A 20,336-nucleotide genomic window follows, 5' to 3' on the forward strand; every position below is an offset into this window, starting at 1 on the left:
TTTTAAAGATCCAGAGATGCTTTTCATGTCTTCCAGTCCCTGTGGGATTCCAGCGTCATAAAGGTGCTGCAGGAGGAGGATGGGCTGTCTGGGCCTCACCTCTTGGGTTGTGGACGAGCCAGTCAGCAAACAGTAAACAATAAACAAATACTGTCACTTACTCTGCATCAGGTACACCATCAGGCACTGAGTTAAAAAAAATAAGTGCTGAAAATATGTTACAAAACTATCTAATCATGACGAGAAAAATTTTAAATAGCATTTAAGCTTTAAAGAAAAATGAAGGATCCTTATGAGTGAATGTAGATTTTTTTTTTTTTTGAGAGATTGATCCTGATTCCCACAATACACTTACCTAGCCAGTTACTCTTCAAATAATAAGAAATAAAGGTTGGTGGAACAGTAAAGATGTCCACGATTGAATTCATCTCCAACCAGAACTTGATCTTGTCATCAGCTGCCACAAACTATGAAATAGAAACAAAAGACTCCAAATTCTGTTACCCTCAAGAATTTTTATTTTTAAAGATTTTATTTATTTATTTGACAGAGAGAGATCACAGTAGGAGAGAGGAAGGGAAGAGATCACAGAGAGAGAGGGGGAAGCAGGCCCCCTGCTGAGCAGAGAGCCCGATGTGGGACTCGATCTCAGGACCCTGAGATCATGACCTGAGCCAAAGGCAGCGGCTTAACCCACTGAGCCACCCAGGCGCCCCTACCCTCAAGAATTTTAAAATGAACCTAAGAGTGGCTGCATTCAGCTACATTTCACTCATCCACTGAAGCTTTTATCTCATTCTATTATAGGCAGACATACACACACACACACACACACACACACACACACATGCACGCACAGATAGCTATATAGATGAATATGTTAGTATAGATAAATACATATATATTCATCTAGACGTAAGGACAGTACCTTTAGTGGGTGTTCAATAAATGAACATGAATCCATTTTACTCACCAGATCTTAACTCTCACACTTCAGAATAAACACTTTGACCTTCTTGCTGCTCCTAGAACTTTCTGATTTCTATAATCGCTTTGATAAAGCCTCCTAGTTGTGAGCAATGAAGATTTAGGATGGCCTTCAATGGTAAAAGTACAACTATCTAAAAGCTTGACTGGCCAACTCTGTGTCTGAGCTTCCCTATTTAGATTAAGAAAGTTAGTAGTTCCAGAGGGAGATTACAGTAAAAAGATTTTGATGGTCAGTGTGGTCAGAGTTTTGAAGGAAGGTCATAAACACACACACAAACACACAAACACTCACACACATACACAGAGTCTCCCATAAACATGGGATGGATAAATACAATGAAATCTAGTTCTAGATGGATCCTCCATAAATGCCTGCAGAATGAGAGAACTATTTAATAAATGGATAACAAAAATTGAAACAAAGGTATGAAACTATTTTATATAGTTATATGGCACATATGCCATCAGTGGCATCAGTGGAACCAATGACGTCTTCAGAGGCTATTACTCACGTTTGCTAGCTTGTGGTTATTAACAAAGCTTTCTCAGTGATAGGTAGGAAGCCAATAAGGAGGACAGTGTGACAGGGTGGTGACATTTAAAAAGGAATCATTTTCATTTGCATTGGGATTTTTGGCCTAGATACAGTTTCAAGTACAAGAGAGAGTTTTCATGCCTCTTTATATATTGGACAATTTAGGGCACAGACCCTCTAGTTTTAGAGCCTGAAAACATAGGCAGATTGTACAGCTAAGGCACATACAGAGCTCTTTGGGTTGCACCTGTTGTGTTCATCTGTTTATTCCCACTTTCCATAGATACTTACTCTTAAACCAAAATAGAAACTAAAGAACACATTGAAAGTCAAATCAATAGGGATGGTTTTGTCTTCATATGAAGAACAGCTTCCAACAGGGCTGGAAAAGAAACAAGAGCAATGTATAAATATGTACATTTTAAAAGTTCTGACTGTACAAGCCCAAATGAAGAGAAAGTGTAGTCAATGTTCTATTTATTCACCATGAATGGTTAATCCAAGACACTTAAATTCACATCATAAGGAAATTACTTTTCTCTTGGGAAGAGAGGTGTGCACAAACAAAACCACAGACTGCACACAGAGCTGAAAATAACAGGACAATTACCTGCTCTTCCTTTCACAGAGCTTACTGGTTCTATTTCTTCTTTATCAATAAGGATTCAGGGGTATAAAGATTATGTGGCTCTTCTTGGTTTAGCAAAACCATCTATATAGCAAGAACATTCTGGCTTCTGTACCTTTCTGGTACAGAGCTACTCTAAGTCAAATGGATTGATCTGAACCTAAATTTAGGGAAAATTTCCTAAAATCAGTAGGGAGACCACAAAACAAATGCTGCTAGTTTCCCTAGGCTTTCTAAAATTGCCCTACTTCAGTGGCCCTGTAATCCTAATTTTTACTTTAGCTGGAAATCAAATGTAATTTCCAGCTGATCAGTGTGGAGTTCATATTAGATTGGGTTGTGTCCAAGAAACCATTCTAACTTGGGCATAGAGAAGAGATTGGCATTAGAGAAGAGCAGACAATAACATGCACCTTTTTCCCAGGTTAGAAGTAGCATTTGCCTTTCTCAAAACCATCCAAAGTTGTTTGAAGCCCATGAGAAACCTGAAACAACTGTAGAACTTCTGTTTCAACACATAGGGACTCCAAAGGCATAGAACACCCTCCTAAATGGAGACCCAGGGGCCAAGGATGGAGACCACAGGTGGAGGCTTCCAGTCTCAGAGATTCTAGAACAGACCTGTGTCCATTACCTCAGCCTCTAGCAATGCATGGTCATAGGATACAGGGGAAACTTGCATATTTTTTTTTGTGGAATTGGGTGTAATGCTTCTTGGTGGTGGGGAACACCTACCGTTCTTTATGAGTTTGTGTGTGTGTATATCTAAAAGCATGGTAAGCATTATTCTTGACAGAAAATTCCAGATTAGCTGGCAACCTACTGACATAGCAGACAAGGGAAACTGGTGATTTTACTTACTCAGAAGAGTTGATGAAATAGATTACAAGAGACCCAATGCTTAGTACAAATACAAGGATCACCTGCAAAGAAAAAGAAAAGCACTGATGTACAAATAACTTTCTTGATATAAAGATGAATAAACAAACCAAAAAAAATTGTATTTTCTCTTTTAACCTTACCTATATATACGTAGCCATTTTTCACACATTCATTTCCATTAGCATGCACTCATTTAAGAAAAATTGATTGGAACTTTCCTGGGTATTCAGTAAATGACAAGCACCCACTCATTTTACTTACATAATGTTAATTTCCACAAACTTAAGAATAAACAACTTGTCCCTCATACTGCTCATAAAGCCTTCCGATTTCAAGAAGTCCTATCATTTATTCATTCCTTCACTCTTCAAACATTTATGAAGTGCTTAATATGTGTTACACACTTTATTACATGCAAATATCAGGGCTATAGGATATTGGCTCTGGATGAGAATTGCTTGTGATACTGGAGAAGAAACAGTCCCCACATGTCCATTTAAAGGATAGTCAGGATTTTTACAGGAAGGAATGTGCTGTAAGTAAGAAAAAGAAAAATGAGTGCATTTAACACAGAAATGTACTTTGTTTGTCAAAGAAGCAGAGCTGGCAGAATGTAATCGGAAATTTACCCCTTCAAAACCATCAAGGCATTTGGATGAAACATTCTGAAGCCTCCATAACTTTTCAGATTAACTTGAGGTACATTAACATTCCTCCAGTCATTCTTAGTTTCTGAGCCATTTGTTTTTCTATGTTCAGTCCAGTGTAGTGTTGGTAATACTAATAATAAAATTGAATTTTGTTATAATTAAAGCTTTACTCCCTTCCACCTTAGGTGTTCCTTGGGCAGGTTACCTATACTGGGAAAAGGGGTTGGTTTCCTCTCTATTAACCCTCTCTGAGTTTTTACTTCTAGTTGCCCACAGACTAGCCTACCTCTGGTTGCTCTAGAATTGTAGGTCAGTGTCAGAGAGTAAACAGAAGAGGGAGGTCAGAAGAAGAAATGCTGGACTTGATTGCTGTTCGATTGGTAGGCTCTCACCCTGGAGCTCTGAGAATGGGAGGTGTTTAATGTTTATTTGTATGGGCTGTTTCATTGCTCTTGGGAGATACCAATTCAATTCATATTCAAATGTAATGAGCATTTTTTTAGTACCTATCATGACCCAAATATTATTCTGGTGATGGGGATCTATCAGTGAACAGCATACACGAAAGATCTTGCCTTTATGGATCTTACAGTGTAGGCAATAAATAAAGACAACTGATATGTAACTTGCATGATATGTTAGCAGTTATATGCTAGGAAAATAAAGTTAAGCTAGGTAAAGGGGATCAGAAATGCAAGGGGAGCTGGGAGAAGGACTGCGGTAGAGATAATACTTAATCACTAAGGGTCCCCCTTTACAGTTCCCTTGAATTGGGTGGAAACATCTTCTCGAACTGGTTACTCACAGCTTTTTTCTCGGTACACCTCACATGCCTTTATTCTGCTGGGACCTGTACCCCTCCAGATGCCTACTTGAGCAGATAAGAGAAGACTCTTACATGTGACCCAAATCTGGCTCTGGGAACAAGTCTAGCATTCTTTGCCTCAACAAACAGTGGAGATTATCTTCAGTGTGACAATTTCTGCCTAGAGCAGCTAGCTCAATGGCCCCTTATCACAAATGAGCCAGATGTCAGTCCTCTGTGTCCCCAGCATTCTCAAAGATGCAAACTGAAAATTCTGAGTGGAACCTCTCAAGCGTCTTTCCTTAGGCTTGACATGAGACAAAAGCTCTCCCACACCTCTGCCATAACAGAACTTGCTCTAAAAATCCTCCTCTATTTCCAATTTTACTTTTTTTTAAACATTTTTATTTAAATCTAGTTAGTTAACATACAATGTAACATTGAATTTAGGTGTGCAATATGGTGACTCAACACTCATACATCACTCAGTGCTCATCACCGGCACTCCTTAATCCCCATTACCTATTTCCTCCATTCCCCCCACCTACCTCCCCTTGATAACCATCAGTTTGTTCTTTATAGTTAAGAATCTGTTTCTTGGTTTGCCTCCTTTCCTTTTTTCCCCCTTTGCTCACTTGTTTTGTTTTTTAATTTCTACATACGCATGAAATCATGTGGTATTTGGCTTTCTCTGACTCATTTATTTCACTTAGCATAATACCCTCTACTTCCATCCATTTCATTGCAAATGGCAAGATTTCATCCTTTTTTATGGTCAGGTAAATATATACTACATCTTCTTTAACTGTTCATCAGCTGATGGACACTTGGACTATTTCCATAATTTGACGATTATAGATAATGTTGCTTAAACAATGGGGTGTATATATCCCCTTGAATTAGTTTAGTGTGTATGTGTATGCACACACACACACACACATATATAATATATATATATATATATATATATATATATATATATTTAATACCTAGTAGTGCAATTGCTGGATCATAGTGTAGCTCTATTTTTAATTTTTTGAGGAGACTCCATACTGTTTTCTAGGGTGGCTGCACTAGTTTGCATTCCCACCAACAGTGCAAAAATGTTCCCCTTTCTCCACATCCTTGCCAGGATCTGTTGTTTCTTGTGTTGTTGATTTTAGCAGGTCTTACAGTTGTGAGGTGATTACTTCATTGTTGTTTTGATTTGTATTTCCCTGATGATGAGAGATTTTGGGCATCTCTTCATGGGTCTATTGGTCAGTCGTATGTCTTCTTTGAAAAAATTCATGTCTTCTACTCATTTGTTAATTGGATTATTCATTTTTCAGATGTTGAGTTTTGTAAGGTCTTTAAATCATTCACCACAATCAAGTGGTTCAATATTCAAAGTCACTCAACATGATACACCACATTAATAAAAGAAAGAATAAGAATGATATGATTATTTCAGTAGATGCAAAAAAAAAAAAAAGCAATTGACAAAGTAAAGCATCAATTCATGATAAAAACCCCCAACAAAGTAGGTTTAGAAGGAACATACCTCAACATAATAAAGATCATATATGAAAAACCCACAGCTAATATCATCCTCAGGGGTGAAAAACGGAGCGCTTTTCCTCTATGGCTGGGAACAAGACAGGAATGTCCAGTCTCACCACTGTGATTTAATGTAGTACTAGAAGTCCTAGCCACAGCAATCAGACAAAAAAACAAATAAAAGGCATCCAGAGATCAGCATGGAAGAAGTAAAATTTTCACTATTTGCAGATGACATGATACTCTATATAAAGAACCCAAACAATATCATTCAAAATCTCCTAGAACTATTAAATGAATTCAGTAAAGTCACGGAATACAAAACCAGTACACAAAAATCTGTTCCATTTCTATACACCGATAATGAAGCAGTGAAAAGAAAAATTAAGGAATCAATCCCATCTAAATTTCACACACACACACACAAAAAAATGAGATATCTAGGAATAAACCTAACCAAAGAGGTAAAAGACCACTATTCTAAAAACTATAAAATACTGACAAAAGAAATTGATGATGACACAAAGAAATGAAAAAAAATTCCATGTCCAAGGATTGGAAAAACAAATATTGTTAAATGTTTATACTACCAAAACAATCTACTCATTTAAAGTAATCCCTCTCAAAACACCAACAGCATTTTTCACAGAAATAGAATAAACAATCCTAAACTTTGTATGGAACCACAAAAAGATTCAAACTGCCAAAGCAAACTTGGAAAAGAAAAGAAAAGGCATCACAATTCGGGACTTCAAGTTGTATTAAAAAGCTATAGTAATCAAAAAGTATGGTAGTGGCACAAAAATAGACACTTGGATCAATGGAACAAAATAGAAAACCCAAAAATAAACCCACAACTATATAGGTAAATTAATTTCCTTCTTCAACAAAGCAGGACAAAGCTGACACCCTCCAACCTCCCCAACCTTCCCCCACCCCTACTCCTGGGTGGGACATATGTGACATTCTTTAGGAATCTCCCACCCATCTTAATGTTAATACCTTGATAGAGGGCAAAACAACCTTGGCAATGGCAAGGCCTCTGGTATCTGGTATTTTGTAGGTCCTCTTTAGCATATGCAAGTTCTACTGAAACCTCTCTTTTCCATACTTCACCCACCCCCCTGGTACATAATCCGTCACCCCTCACAACCCCAGGGCAGCAGCTCTTCCTGCCCAGGGGTCCTGTCCCCATGCCTTAATAAACCACCATTTTGCACCAAAGATGTCTCAAGAATTCTTTCTTGATCATTGGCTGGGGACTTCACCCCACCAAACCTCACCTATATTTTAAAACTTCATCAAAATGATATTGGAAAAACTGGACAGCAACATGCAAAAGAATGAAATTGGACTTCTTTCTTACACCATACAAAAAAATAAATTCAAAATAGATTAAAGACCTAAATGTGAGAATGGAAACCATAAAAATCCTAAGAACAGAGGCAGTAACCTTTTTAACATGGACTTCTTTCTAGATAGGACTCTGGAAGAAAGAGAAACAAAAGCAAAAATAAAATATTGGGACTTCAGCAAAATAAAAATTTCCTGCATAGTGAAGGAAACAATCAAGAAAACTAAAAGGCAACCTGCAGAATGGGAGAAATATTAGTAAATGATATATCTGACAAAAGGTTATTTTCTAGAACAGATGAAGAACTGGCTTACCCTAATTTGCATGTAATTGGGTAACAAGCTAAGAGCTTTAACTGGTTTTCTTCCAGTTGGTTTGTAAGTGGCAATGCTGCAGCTTACTTAATACCTGAGAGTTACTGGCATCTATTTCTTTGGGATCTCAGCTCTCACTATAAGTTCCATTTAATATCTATGGTAAGTGTCAGGAGGGATATAACTAGGTTTCTGGGTCTAACAGCAGTTAGAAATGTATTTTGCAGCTCAGGACAGATGTTGGGTATGGATATGTGGAAATTATATACATATATCTCAGTATTGATAATTATTAATAGTTTCCATGAAATGTTTTTCTGCTCTTTACACCTGATTTTTTTTTCTCTCTTACTAAGTGATTCTTCAAGTATAAAGCATTTACTGACAGGCTTCCAGAAAGATGATGGTAGGCCATATGTTTACAATCCTCCCACCCACAGAAATTACTGCCCCCCTCCCCGAAAAAGAAAAAAATTTAGTTTCATTCAAACTAAGAACAATACCGACCTCATGCCACAAACCAAAAGAATATTATCCAGAAATAATATATAACAAACAGAAAAATCAATCAAAAACAGGCATTGGGAGCTAGCAGCTTATGAACACTGCAAAGTAAGTCAGGCAAAAATTGGAGGAAATTCCGAGAGGACACGTAAACTTTTCTTGGGTTGGGGAGGCAAAACCTGGAGGAAGCAATGACTGTTTGGGAGTGCACAGGGGGTAGAAAGCCCCCTCATCTGAGCTCATACACTGAAGATGAAGCCACAAAGCCAGAAGGGCCTGGGGGAGATTGTTGCCACACAATGGCTGATGGGGGACCTCTTGGCTAGCAGCAGCAGCACTACTTTTCCCAGATGCACTTGGGAAAGCAGTCAGAGAGAAATGAAAAACATGAGATCTGGTCCAGAGAAAGCCTTGTCTGTGGAGTTGCTGGCCATAGCATTATCCCATGTGTGTGTCTCTGTAGAAAAACACCCAGTAAATTGGGATAGATTTCCACAGTGGGGCTTAAAACTGCCCATTTGGCTGGTGGATAGTTATGCGTGTATCTATAAACATGAACAGCAGCCAACAGAGTAAACAAGGTATTCTAAACCTTCATTTATGAACATTAGCAGACAACATAAAATGCCATTTACAGGGGGAGTATAAGAAAAATAAGAGGCTAAAACAGAAGAAAGAAATAAAATGACCTTCAGCGAAAGCATTAACAGAGAACATGTAAATAAGCTTTGTCAAATTATAATTAATGTTCCCAGTGAGATTCTAAAAATCTGTTAAACAGAACTGGAGGATTGGAAATGTAAAAGGAAAAGATGGGGATAATATAGAGACAGTAAATGAAAGAAGCACCCTAGAGCCTGGCTGGGAGATTAACAAAAAAAGGTCAGGATTATCAACATTAGCATCTTAAAAGAGGTGCCCTTTGGAGTTGAGTTTCAGACTTTGGAGGTGGGGTCCTAGTTGACCTGACTGGTGGTGGTACCTCTGAGATGATGTGAGTCTGGTTCTGGTAATGTTGGAAAAACTGGGACACATATAATTGCTGAGGCCTGGCCTCATTTCACAAAGCAGAGAGGAGAGGGTAGATTTGGAGTTTAGAGACATGAGCTTCATATCTAACAGGTAGCCTTAAGTTCTAGAAGATATTGGAACAACTGCATTTACAGAGATTTTAGGAAAAAGGATGAAAAGGCAAAAATCCTCCACCAAACAAAACTGTTGTTCACCAGTGACAGCAAGGAAAAAAAATTGTTTTGGACATTCAAGGAATGACAATATACCATCCAAACCTTCCCTTGCAAATGGAGAGTCTCAAGAAAAAGACAACATTCAGAAACAGAAAGCATGCTGTGTAAGAAAAACTGGTGCCTAATGAAACTGGTAAAATTAATTTTTGACTCTAAAGCAAATATGAAGAAAAAGCTCTTATACCAGATGTATAATGCTAAAAACAAAACCAAACCAAACCAAACCAAACAAAACAAAACAAAAAAAAAACAACCAACCAAACAAAAAAACCCCACAAACCCACAACAGCAATCTGGAACTGAATGTTCAGATTCATTCAACAATTTCTGGAAGGAAGGAGGAGTGCTGTGGTGGAAAACATGCCAAAGATTTTTTTTTTTTTTAATATAGATATAAAACATGTGGAGATATATAGAGGAAATATAGAATGGGAAATTTGTTCTGAACTTGGCTTGCCTAGTATGTCTATGATATTCTATTAAAAGTGGAATTATAGGGGCACCTGGGTGGCTCAGTGGGTTAAAGCCTCTGCCTTCGACTCAGGTCATGATCCCAGGGTCCTGGAATCGAGCCCCGCATTTGACTCTCTGTTCAGCAGGAAGCCTGCTTCCTCCTCTCTCTCTGCCTGCCTCTCTGCCTATTGTAAGGGCCTACTTAGCCAGAGTGGCTCCATCTCGGTTGAATAGCCATTTTGTTGCTTATGCAGTAAAACTTAAACTGACCATGCCCCCCTCAGGGGACTTCCTTAAAAGCAAGTCCGGGAAATTAGTAAAATATGATTAACCAGTCCCAGGTAACAGAGCCCAAATACAAGGGCAGGTAAGGCCAAGTGGAGACATCCAATCACTACCTCCCTAAAGAATGTGTGTCCCGCCTTTTGGGCCCCAATTCTGACCAAGGTGATAGGCTAGTTCAAATATCTACTATAGGGTAAATTGTAATTCAATTGGCCACCCATGTGTGACCTAGCATGACTATACAACTTTCTCTGTGTGTTACAATCTCATTGGCCACCTGTGTGTGGCCAGGTTCAACTACATGGCCTTTGCCCTTTAAAAGTTAGTCTATAAGGCTGGGAGGGGTCTTGCTTTCTATAAGAGATGGCCCCAACCTGTCAGTTTGATTCTTGATGCTTGGTGCGAAATAAAGCTTTGCTTGAACTTGGCTTTGTATCAGTCTCACTCCTTTGATCACGGACCCTATCACTACTTGTGATCTCTCTCTCTGTCAAATAAATAAAATAAAATAATAAAAAAAATAAAATGGAATTATAAAAATCAGAAATAAGAAAATAAATAAAAAGTAATAAAAATTAACAATAAATGAAAATATCAGGCAATGGTCAATGCTTAGTTTACCCTGAATGGTTTACACGTATTATCATACAATTCTCCCTACAATACTCTAAAGGAGGTTATTCATATTGTATGAATGAAATCCAATTTAGAAAAGTTAATTTGCCTGAGATTACACAGTAGGAAGTGGAGGAGCCAGTGTTTGAGGCCAGGTCTCTCAAAATTCACAGTCACCATGTAATTCTGGTCTCTCCAGTAAACGAGGAACTAAGACTATGACAGAGTTCTTAGCTGCCTAACACCTATTTTCCTTTTCTTTACTAACTTATCTTCCTTTTTTTTTTTTTTTCAGGCCACTTATATTTAGATATTCGATTATGCAGCAAACTCAATTTCTAGGTATTATGAGAACCAATAAAACAAATCACCATAAAGGAGAATAATCAAATTCCCCTGGTAAATTAATAAAATGTATTATTAAGTCATTAAGAGAACAGAAATCCAGTTCTATGGTATTTACAAGAGACACACTTAACAGGAAATTAGACAAAAAGATTGACATATAGCTGGGCAAAGATATTCCAATCAAGTATGAATAAAACGAAAGCAAACTTACATGCTAATATTGTATTCAAAACTATTTAAGCAAAAAAACCCCAAATCCACTGAGACAATAATATTTCGTATACATAAAAAGCACAATCAAGCAATAAGACTCAATAGTAACTTTATGCAGTAACTGATATTATAGAAAATATATAATTTAAAATGTGTTGGAAAGGCAAGATATTTGATAAATCTACAAAATGAAAATGAAAACTTTTGACATGTCCCTTTCAGTCAGTCAGCAAATAATTAAGGATATGGAAAATACATATAACATAATTAATAATGCTTATATATCAAACATAATACATATTCTTTCAAAAGTCAGTGGAGCAATAAAAATTGAACATGCACGGGGCGACAATGAATCTTCCCATAAATTTCAGAAACCAGAAGTCATAAAGATAGTGATATTCTTGGACCATAAATTTTACCAAAGTAGAATAGATGGCCACTCTATCCCAAGGAAACAAAAACGGACAGCATTCCTCTAAATAGATCATGAATCAAACAAGAAATCAGAATTAAAATTTCAAACAAGATGAATTAAGCACTCATAAAAATAATAATCCTTGGGAAAGTTTATGAGACATGACCAAAGAAGGACTCGGAGGAAACATTTTTGTAAAACAAATTCTATTCAAACTGGAAAAATTAGGCCAGCACAGAGCATGGATTGCGGAAGGGCTGCGCAAGCGCGGTGGGACCGCGGGGCCAGGCATGCGCAGTGCTGTCCTGCGGCTTCTAGGTTAAGCCCGGTGAGGTGCGGCCGCTGAGCAGAAGAATACAGGGATCCCCAGATAGATAAGGGATATTCCTGCTAACCTTTTAACGAGCTGACTGAGGAGGAGGTATGAGGGCAGCTCAGGAAGACTCCGATCATCAAACTGGCCCAGCAGCGACAATCAATTCCGTGCTCGGAGACCCAGTGACCAGTAGTGAATTGACGAACACGAGGAAACAAAGTACTGCCAGCACCCTCAGGACAGGGACACGGGAAGCTGTGCAAAGGGTGCAGATTAAGCAGTGCTGCCCTGCTTTTGCAGCTGGACGGCGAACCACCGACCCTAACTCGTGGAGCGCCTTCCACCAGGCCCTAGAAATCCCAGAGCCTGCGGGGGCTCGTACCCATCCTCGGGGCTGGCTCTTTCTACCAGGTCGCTGTGTCCCCAGCGGACCCGTGTGGCCGCTTTCTGACCCGGCTTCCTGGGAGAAGCAGCCCCAGCGGAGGGCAGGGCCGTCGCACCAGCGGCCCAAAGCGCTCCACAACCATGCCAGGTGGTGAAGAGGAAGCTTGAGGAACCCAAGATGGCCCAGGCCGCCCCGCCCTGGCCCGTCGCCATGGCCGGTGGAGGGACAGTGGAGGCCCCAGGCCCTCTGCCATGAGACACAGCGTGGAACACAACGTGTGAGTTAAGTTTGTTCCTTTAAAGGCAAGCTTCCCAAGGTAGAGCAGCATGTTTATTCCTTATTAAGCCTTTGGTGGCTTGAACTTGCGCTCCCTGCCTCATCTTCTGCCAAAGGGGAAACCTGTCGATGTGGGGATGTCTCCTCAATAAACTCAGGGTCCATCCAGTCAGCTCTTACCCAAGCTTCCGGTAGACTTTTGGATCATAGGAAAAGAAGCAGGCTTTGGATCAGAAAAAAAAATTATTCAAAAATTCTCATCCTGATCTGATGGGGAAGCATGTCACATAGTATCGTCATTCATTAAAACTGACCAGAGGGAGAGAATGAAATTAAACAAAATAAATGGGGGGAAATGGGATATTGAAATTAAGAAGGATAAGAAGATATTAATTATAGGTACACATGTATATGTCATTGAAACTCATGAAATATAGAACTCCCCAGCAAGGCTAAATGAAACCGAGAGAGGGACATGGCCCATCATGAGAGAGGAATAGAGAGAAAAGAAAAGTGTTCTTTCTAACCAAAGTTAGAGTTTAGTCTATAGAGCTGTCAACGGAGACCTTCAAAATTGCATTCCTGATAGCGGCTCCTTTTCCTTGGAAAATTACCTCTGGCTTCAAAAAACAAATCTTTTCATTTAAAACTAAGGAGGCTGTTTTATTTATTGTGCAAATACATAACCTTCTAAGAATGAAAGTTACTCTATTAGCAGACCAGACAACTGACAAAAACTTCATCTTGTGATCATCATGCTTATAAGATATTAGCATGTTGATTTATTAGCATGTTGATTCAGTTATTAATTCTTAACGCATGTAAGAAACACCTAGGAGAACAGGTTTGTAATCTCAAGTTAGGTGCAAGAAACTAAAAGACATCTAAATTTTCTGACATCAGCCTCTAAATTTTTTTAAAAAATTTTCTAGATTGAATGATTATTAAATTGTTAACACATCTGGTTAAAGCAACATAACTATACTACAAATTCTAATAATTTTCAAACACAAGAAGTAAAACCGTATAGGAAATTTATCCAAATGAGGTAGATTTTTCAGTTAATTAAGGATATAACTTGTTGCTAGAATGAGATAGACTTGAGCATCAATTTTAATTGCTTTTTGCGATTTACAAAATAAATATATAATTATTTACAAAAATATTAAGAAGCTATACCTATATATGTATTATATGCTAGGCATACATGTGTATATTTACCTAATAATAGTAACTCATGTAATAATTACTTTAATTCTCATACATTAACTCATTTATTGAAATAGACTACAGAAAAGTAATTCTTATTCCCATTTTATAATTTTTGTATTTTATTTCTCTGTGCATCAGATTCTTCATTTTTCAAAAAGAAGTAATGATAATACACCTGTTTTATAAAATGGGTTTTAAAAGGGTGATGGGAGAGGAGAACTGGTGTGAGAAGTCCTCAGGTAAATCCATTTTAGGAAGTCGCATCCATGAAACCTGGAGAACTGCTACAGAACAAAGCCGGTCCTTTGAAAATCTGTTAGAATACCCCTACCTCACTTTCCCAGGATATTCCAATTTGGAAGACACAAGATATCAGTTAAACTGAATTCAGATCTAATTTTGCCTTCACTGGCTGCATTAACCACTCACTTTACTAGTCTCCACAAAGAACTGCCACAAGAAATAATTTTTATTATTTCAAAATTTAAATTTTATAGATACAACTTATGGGGGAAAAGAGCTGTCTTTTTTTTTTTTTAAGAGTTATCTTAAGTCACCTAAACACCTAAAGAAAATATATCTGAGAATGTTGCTGAGAATCATGAGGTTTGAAGAAAGAAGCTCATAGCAGTGGATGGAGTTAGTACGGTAAAGAGAAATTAATTTTTTACTGTGTAACCTTTGATAATTTTTTGAATATTGTGCCAAGTGCATAAAAGGGAAAATGTCACCATGTACAAATAGTGAGAATATTGTCTAGTATCTTCTGTCAGTTTTTTCTGTCAATTCATATGAATTGTATTCAATGTCTAAGATGTCTAAGACATAGATAGTCTCATACAAAATAAGTTCCTGATGCTTGATCGTATATTAGATATAAAATATGAAATAATGGAAGAAAATGGAAAGTAAAACATAAAGATACAACTCATCTCAAGGTGATAGAAAAGGTTTTTAATTTTTTTTTTTTGCATAAACAATGGATGTAAAGTATGAAAGCACTGGTTTTTATGTTTTTCCCCAGGGAAGTATGATTGAATTATGAAAATGAGAAAAATCCAGTGAAATAAATGTTTCTTTAGTCAATTTTTACAACATTATTTTTGAAACATTTTTGTCTCATTTCCAAACAAACTGTGATGCTTCCTTTGCTCATTTAGTTGTTCTGTATATTAAGATTGACAACTATTGCTCTAACCAAGGGCTTATTTATAAATTTACAGAAATGATTACACATTTATGGAAAGGGGTTACAACAGAATATGAAGGCAGGTGAAGTGCTGGATCACCTGAGAAAATAGATGCAAGGGAAGATGGGAAAACAATGTGGACTTCAAATGGTGCCTAGAATGCTGCCCCAAATAGATATATTTATTAAAGATAAGCCATAATTTTAGTTCTGAATGTCTGGCGATCAAAGCAACAGAGAAGCATTGTTAATTACTCAATTAACTACAACCTGTGTGCTCTGGGAAAAAGCAAAGATTGTTTAAGAATAGGACTGCATTTGGAACTAATGCAAAACAAAATCTCCCAGATAGTCATAACATCACTTGTGATGACAAAACCAACAAGCCCACAGATGCTACAACGTTGATTAATACTTTGCCATGTTTTAATCTATAGAGGGATCTCTAGAAGGTATCCTGTTTTGGAAAATAATGTATTTTTCCCTTTGACTATTGGAATTTTCCTTTTTCTTTGCCATTCTTTTCCTCTTTTTACCTTCCTCTCTTTTTCCTCCTCTGTCCTTTAGTTCTGCTTTCATTGGGTGATTGGCTGTGTATCCCCCCCAAAGCATTAAGGATGTTAGTCTGTAGATTTTTTTGTTTTACTTGCTTTATTTGGGAGGTTTGATATAGATACTGCACCTTCACTGAAGAAGAAAATTGATTGTTTTCTTTCTTTTCCATGTGGATATCCAGGGATATCCACATCTTGATTTGGTTGACTGGACCTTGAAGTCATCTAGGTTTCCCACAGATGTTGGCAGAGGAGGGATGATTATGGTGGTGGTGATACAGATCTTTGACAATATCTGTATTTCTTCCAGATATCTGTCTGTTTAAGTTTCTTTTTTGATCAGTTTTGGTAATTTTGATTGTCCTAAGGAGTCATTCAGTTTTCAAATTTGAATTGCTTATGTACCTTTCAGTTTGCTTTTTATTTGTATCCACATTTTAATGTCTTATTTCTTATATATTTGTGCTTTTTCTCTTTTTCCCTTGTTTAGGCTAGCTATTGATTTCTGAATGTTATTGTTTTAAGTAATCAGCTATTTTTTTACTCATTAATTTCTGACTCTTTATATTCTGTATAGATTTAGTGTGTTTTAATTTTTTGAGATTGATAATTCATGTAATTGTTTTCATTTATCAAAATATGTTTTTATTGTTAGGCATTTACCTCAGAACCACTTCCAGCTTGTACTCTAGGTGCAAGGGGTATGTGGTGTTTTCATTATCATTGTTTTTTAAGATATTTCAAGTGTTTTGATTTTTCCGAGTGAAGGGTCTTTTGAGAGAGGGAAATGGTAAGGTTTGTAGCTGTAAGGTCTTCGTTTTTCTTCCCCCACCCTCCCCTGGTTTATTGTTTTCTTATTATCGTGTTGTAGTCAGTTAATATCTATCTATCCTTTGTAAGTTTCATAAATGAGACTGTTTTTTTGTGGCCCAATATATGCTAAATTTTTACAAACAGTCCATAGACACTTTCTGTTTTCAGTATATGAAGTTTCATCATTTCAGTCAGCTTTCTCTTAATAATTAAGTTACTCTGATCTTCATTCTGCTTATTATTGTTTAAAACAGGTCCAAAATGGAGTTGCTTATGTTAAGCCCCAAGAAAGACTTAATACCTAACCTAATTGTTGTTTTAACCTTTCTTGGGAATGCAGTTTTGAACCAATCAATCTGGAATTTCCTGACCAGCACTAGTGAGGTAATCTGCACAATAAGACCATCTGCTCTATCCCTTTAGGGAAGGTTATCTTGCCTGAAAACGTTTTTCTTTTGTTTTGCTAATAGCTTCCTTGTTCCCTTCTTCTGATAAAACCTTCCCATTTTTTACAGCTCTGTTTACAACTCCTCCTCCTCTCTGCTTGTTAGACCCATCTAATGCTACCTGATTCATGAATTGCTTGATAAAGCCAATTACATCTTCAAGTTTACTTGGCTAAATTTTGTTTTTTAACATTTTCCTATTTATTATGTCCTTATATGATAGGTAAACTAAAATCTCCTACAACTAATGTGTTTTTAAGATTTCTGTTTATACCTTATAATTTTTATTTATTATCTTGAAGTTATATTTTTGGTGTAGGTATTTTTGGGTGATACTTAGTACTTGGTATTTTTGGTGATATTCATGTTGTTATATTTTGGTTGAGGTTTGTTACATTTACCATTACAAATGTTGTGTCTTGAATTGTGTTCCCTCCAAAAAGATATGTTGAAATCCTAAGTACTGCAAAAAATGACCTTGTTTGGAAGTAGGGTCTTTGCAGTTATATTCAAGTTAAGATAAGGTCATGAGTATGGGCTCTAATTCAGTATGACTATTATCCTTGGGAAAGGAAAATTTGGATGTATACACAAGCAGAGGAGACATCATGTGAATGCCATGTGAAAATGAAGGCAACGATATGGAATCATGTGTGAGTAAACTCACACCAAAGATTGCTAACCAACCAGGAGAAACTAGGGGAGAGGCATGGAACCACCTGGCTCTCACAACCCTCATAACGAACCAAGCCTTGACTTTAGACTTCTAGCCACCAGAACCACAAGACAAAAAATTTCTGTTGTTTTTTTGTTGGTGTCTGGTACTTTGTTACAGTGACCCTAGGAAACTAATAGAGGTTATTTGGCTTCATTTATTGTTTTTTTTTTTTTTGCCCAGAATTCAAACTTACCTGATATTAAAATGTGCTCCCAATTTCTGTTGTCACTTGCCTGGTATACTTTTGACAGTTCCTTTATTTTCAAACTTTAGTGCCTCTTGAATTTTTAAAACATAATTAGACCATGTCAGCCCCATGCTCAAAAAACCCTCAATGACTTCCCTTTGCATTAGAGTAAAATTATTCCATTGTATGAAGTGTAAAGTATCCAGTGATTCTTCTGTTTCTTCTCAGACCTCGTTTTGCCCTGCCCTCCAGAACCTCTAGAAGTCTCACTGTGGTACTTGGAGTAAGCTGAGCTCTTTACCTCCACAAGTCTGTTCTCTCTGTGAGCAACCTTGTTTCCTCTATTCTTTAGTGGCTTTATACTTCTCGTTCTTCATGTCTTAGCTCAAATCTTAGCTTTTTAGAGATTTCTTCTCTGATCACTCTATCTCATATGATCTAACTCCTTTTCCACCAAAACTCTCGAACACATCACTCATAAGTCCCTGATAGAATAGATAACCATATGAATTTGTCTTATTTATATTTGTATTTGTCACCTCTACCCTCATTAGAATCTAAGTCCCTAAGACTTAAGACTCTTGCCTGAATTTTCACCACGTGTAGAATATTGGCCTTGCATGTAGTTGGCAAACAGTAAATATCTGTTGAAAGAAGTAAGGGAATTACAAAGAAAGAAAGAACGGATGGATGGAAAGGAAATCTACAAGCCTTTTTTTACTCTTCTCAGCCTTTCATAAAATACTTGCGTGGGACCCCTATTGAGAAGTACCTTTCAATGTTAAGGTGTTTATTCTAATCTAACCTTTACTCTGTGCCTCCTGCTGTTTCAACTACTTAATCTTCAACTGCAACAGATTGGGGAAAAAAAAACCAAAACCAACAGTAGTTCTTCCATTACTAAAGAAGTAATTTTTATTGTTGTGTAATCAGTGGTCGTTCCTTCTTCACCCACTCCCCATAGGCAGTGCTCATATGGTGGATGGTGTAAGTTCTCTTCTCCCTCACCCTAGAGATCTTTAATATGTTATTCCCAATATTATCCTCATACAGTCACACATGATTTGAACATTCCAGGAGATCCTAGCCAAGGAACCCCTGATCTAATTAAAAAGAATCACTAAATTCTTCTCTAACAAGTCATACTGACAGGCATTTCAGAAAAGTGATCAAAACCAGAAGAAAGTAAAAAGGACAGGTACATTCCCAGATGATTCAACATTCCCTGTAGATTTTATCAAGAATTGTATGTATTTCCAAATACATTTTAAAAAGTAATTTTATCTTAATTAAACAACATTAACCAGAAAAGAGCAACGTTTTCACCAATTACAAAAAAAGCAAAGGATAATCTCTAGCTCACATACATCTACTTCCACCATATCACCATCTGATGGCAGCATACCCTCAAAATTTAGATTCTATTTTTTTAATGTTTCAGATCAATTTATTCCTTTATAGGGCACCTGCTATTTCCAGACAATGTGATATAAATATTTCCCTGGCCTGGTCTGTTCTCTTAAGGAGCACACAGTACACTGGAAGAGACAGAAATATACACAGATAATTTTAATAACTGTTCAATGAATAGTATAGAAGCTTAGAGATGGACTCTTAGACTAATATGAAGATAAGGTAAAATTTTTCCCTATGAGATTATGCCTGAATTGAGTTTTAGTATGTGCAAGTTACCTAGATTAAAATAGGTAGTAAAATGATATCATCACAGAGAGGCAAAAGAAACTAGTTTGTAAATGACGAAGAGACTAATGGAATAAAAGGAGGGGAAAATAGTTGTATATTTTCAGGCCCGATGATCCACCAAACATCATGTTTTTGGGGGCACATCTACTATATGCCAGACATCCATTTATGTACAAGAAAAACAAAATGAACACAATCTTTGTCCTAATAAAGCTTTTCTTCTAGCACATACACTAATGATCAATTGAAACTATAATGCCAAGTAATTATATTCAAATTAAAAACAAGCAGGATAATGGATAGGGAAGAAACAGGGAGACAGCAGTGGGATGGCAGTGATATTTTAGATAAGGCCACCAGGGAACACCAGATGTTTACCTAGGCGATAAAATTACATACACCGACTATAATCACACTCATGACTAAAGTACATCAGCGAGCTAACAACGAAAATGCACTTACCAACACTTGCCCCACAAAGGTCTGTGCTGAGAGCAGCATTTCTATATGATCGCGAAATATTCCTTGGAAGTGGAGACTTTCCAAATGTCTATTACCGATGCTCTTTGTCAAGAGCAGTTCCTATAAGCAAGAGAGAAGTGAGAGTGAGCTGCCTCCCAGAGAAAAGATCCCAAAGTGTGTTGGTGGAACCTCCTGCTGTGTTATCAGCCAGACATCACTACACCTTGTCCAACCCAGAGAACCCCAGAGTCGCTTATTCAGCATATCATGAAATGAATTTCACTGGGTTTGCAT

General features: G+C 37.2%; 1 protein-coding gene across 2 annotated transcripts in view; it reads right to left on the bottom strand.

Moving 5' to 3' along the window:
* The window catches only part of KCNU1 (potassium calcium-activated channel subfamily U member 1), a 144,875-nt gene that overhangs the window by 121,616 nt on the left and 2,923 nt on the right, over positions 1–20,336 (bottom strand). For both annotated transcript variants that reach the window (XM_013059246.2, XM_013059245.2), the window contains exons 2-5: positions 20,043–20,162; positions 3,015–3,076; positions 1,817–1,907; positions 356–467 (exon numbers count right to left, since the gene is read on the bottom strand). In XM_013059246.2, the coding sequence (XP_012914700.1) occupies positions 356–467; positions 1,817–1,907; positions 3,015–3,076; positions 20,043–20,162 (385 nt within the window). The remainder of the gene's footprint in view (positions 1–355; positions 468–1,816; positions 1,908–3,014; positions 3,077–20,042; positions 20,163–20,336) is intronic.

The sequence above is a fragment of the Mustela putorius genome, unplaced genomic scaffold, assembly GCF_011764305.1.
Source record: "Mustela putorius furo isolate JIRA1106 unplaced genomic scaffold, ASM1176430v1.1 tig00003976_pilon_pilon_pilon, whole genome shotgun sequence".
Lineage (NCBI taxonomy): Eukaryota > Metazoa > Chordata > Mammalia > Carnivora > Mustelidae > Mustela > Mustela putorius.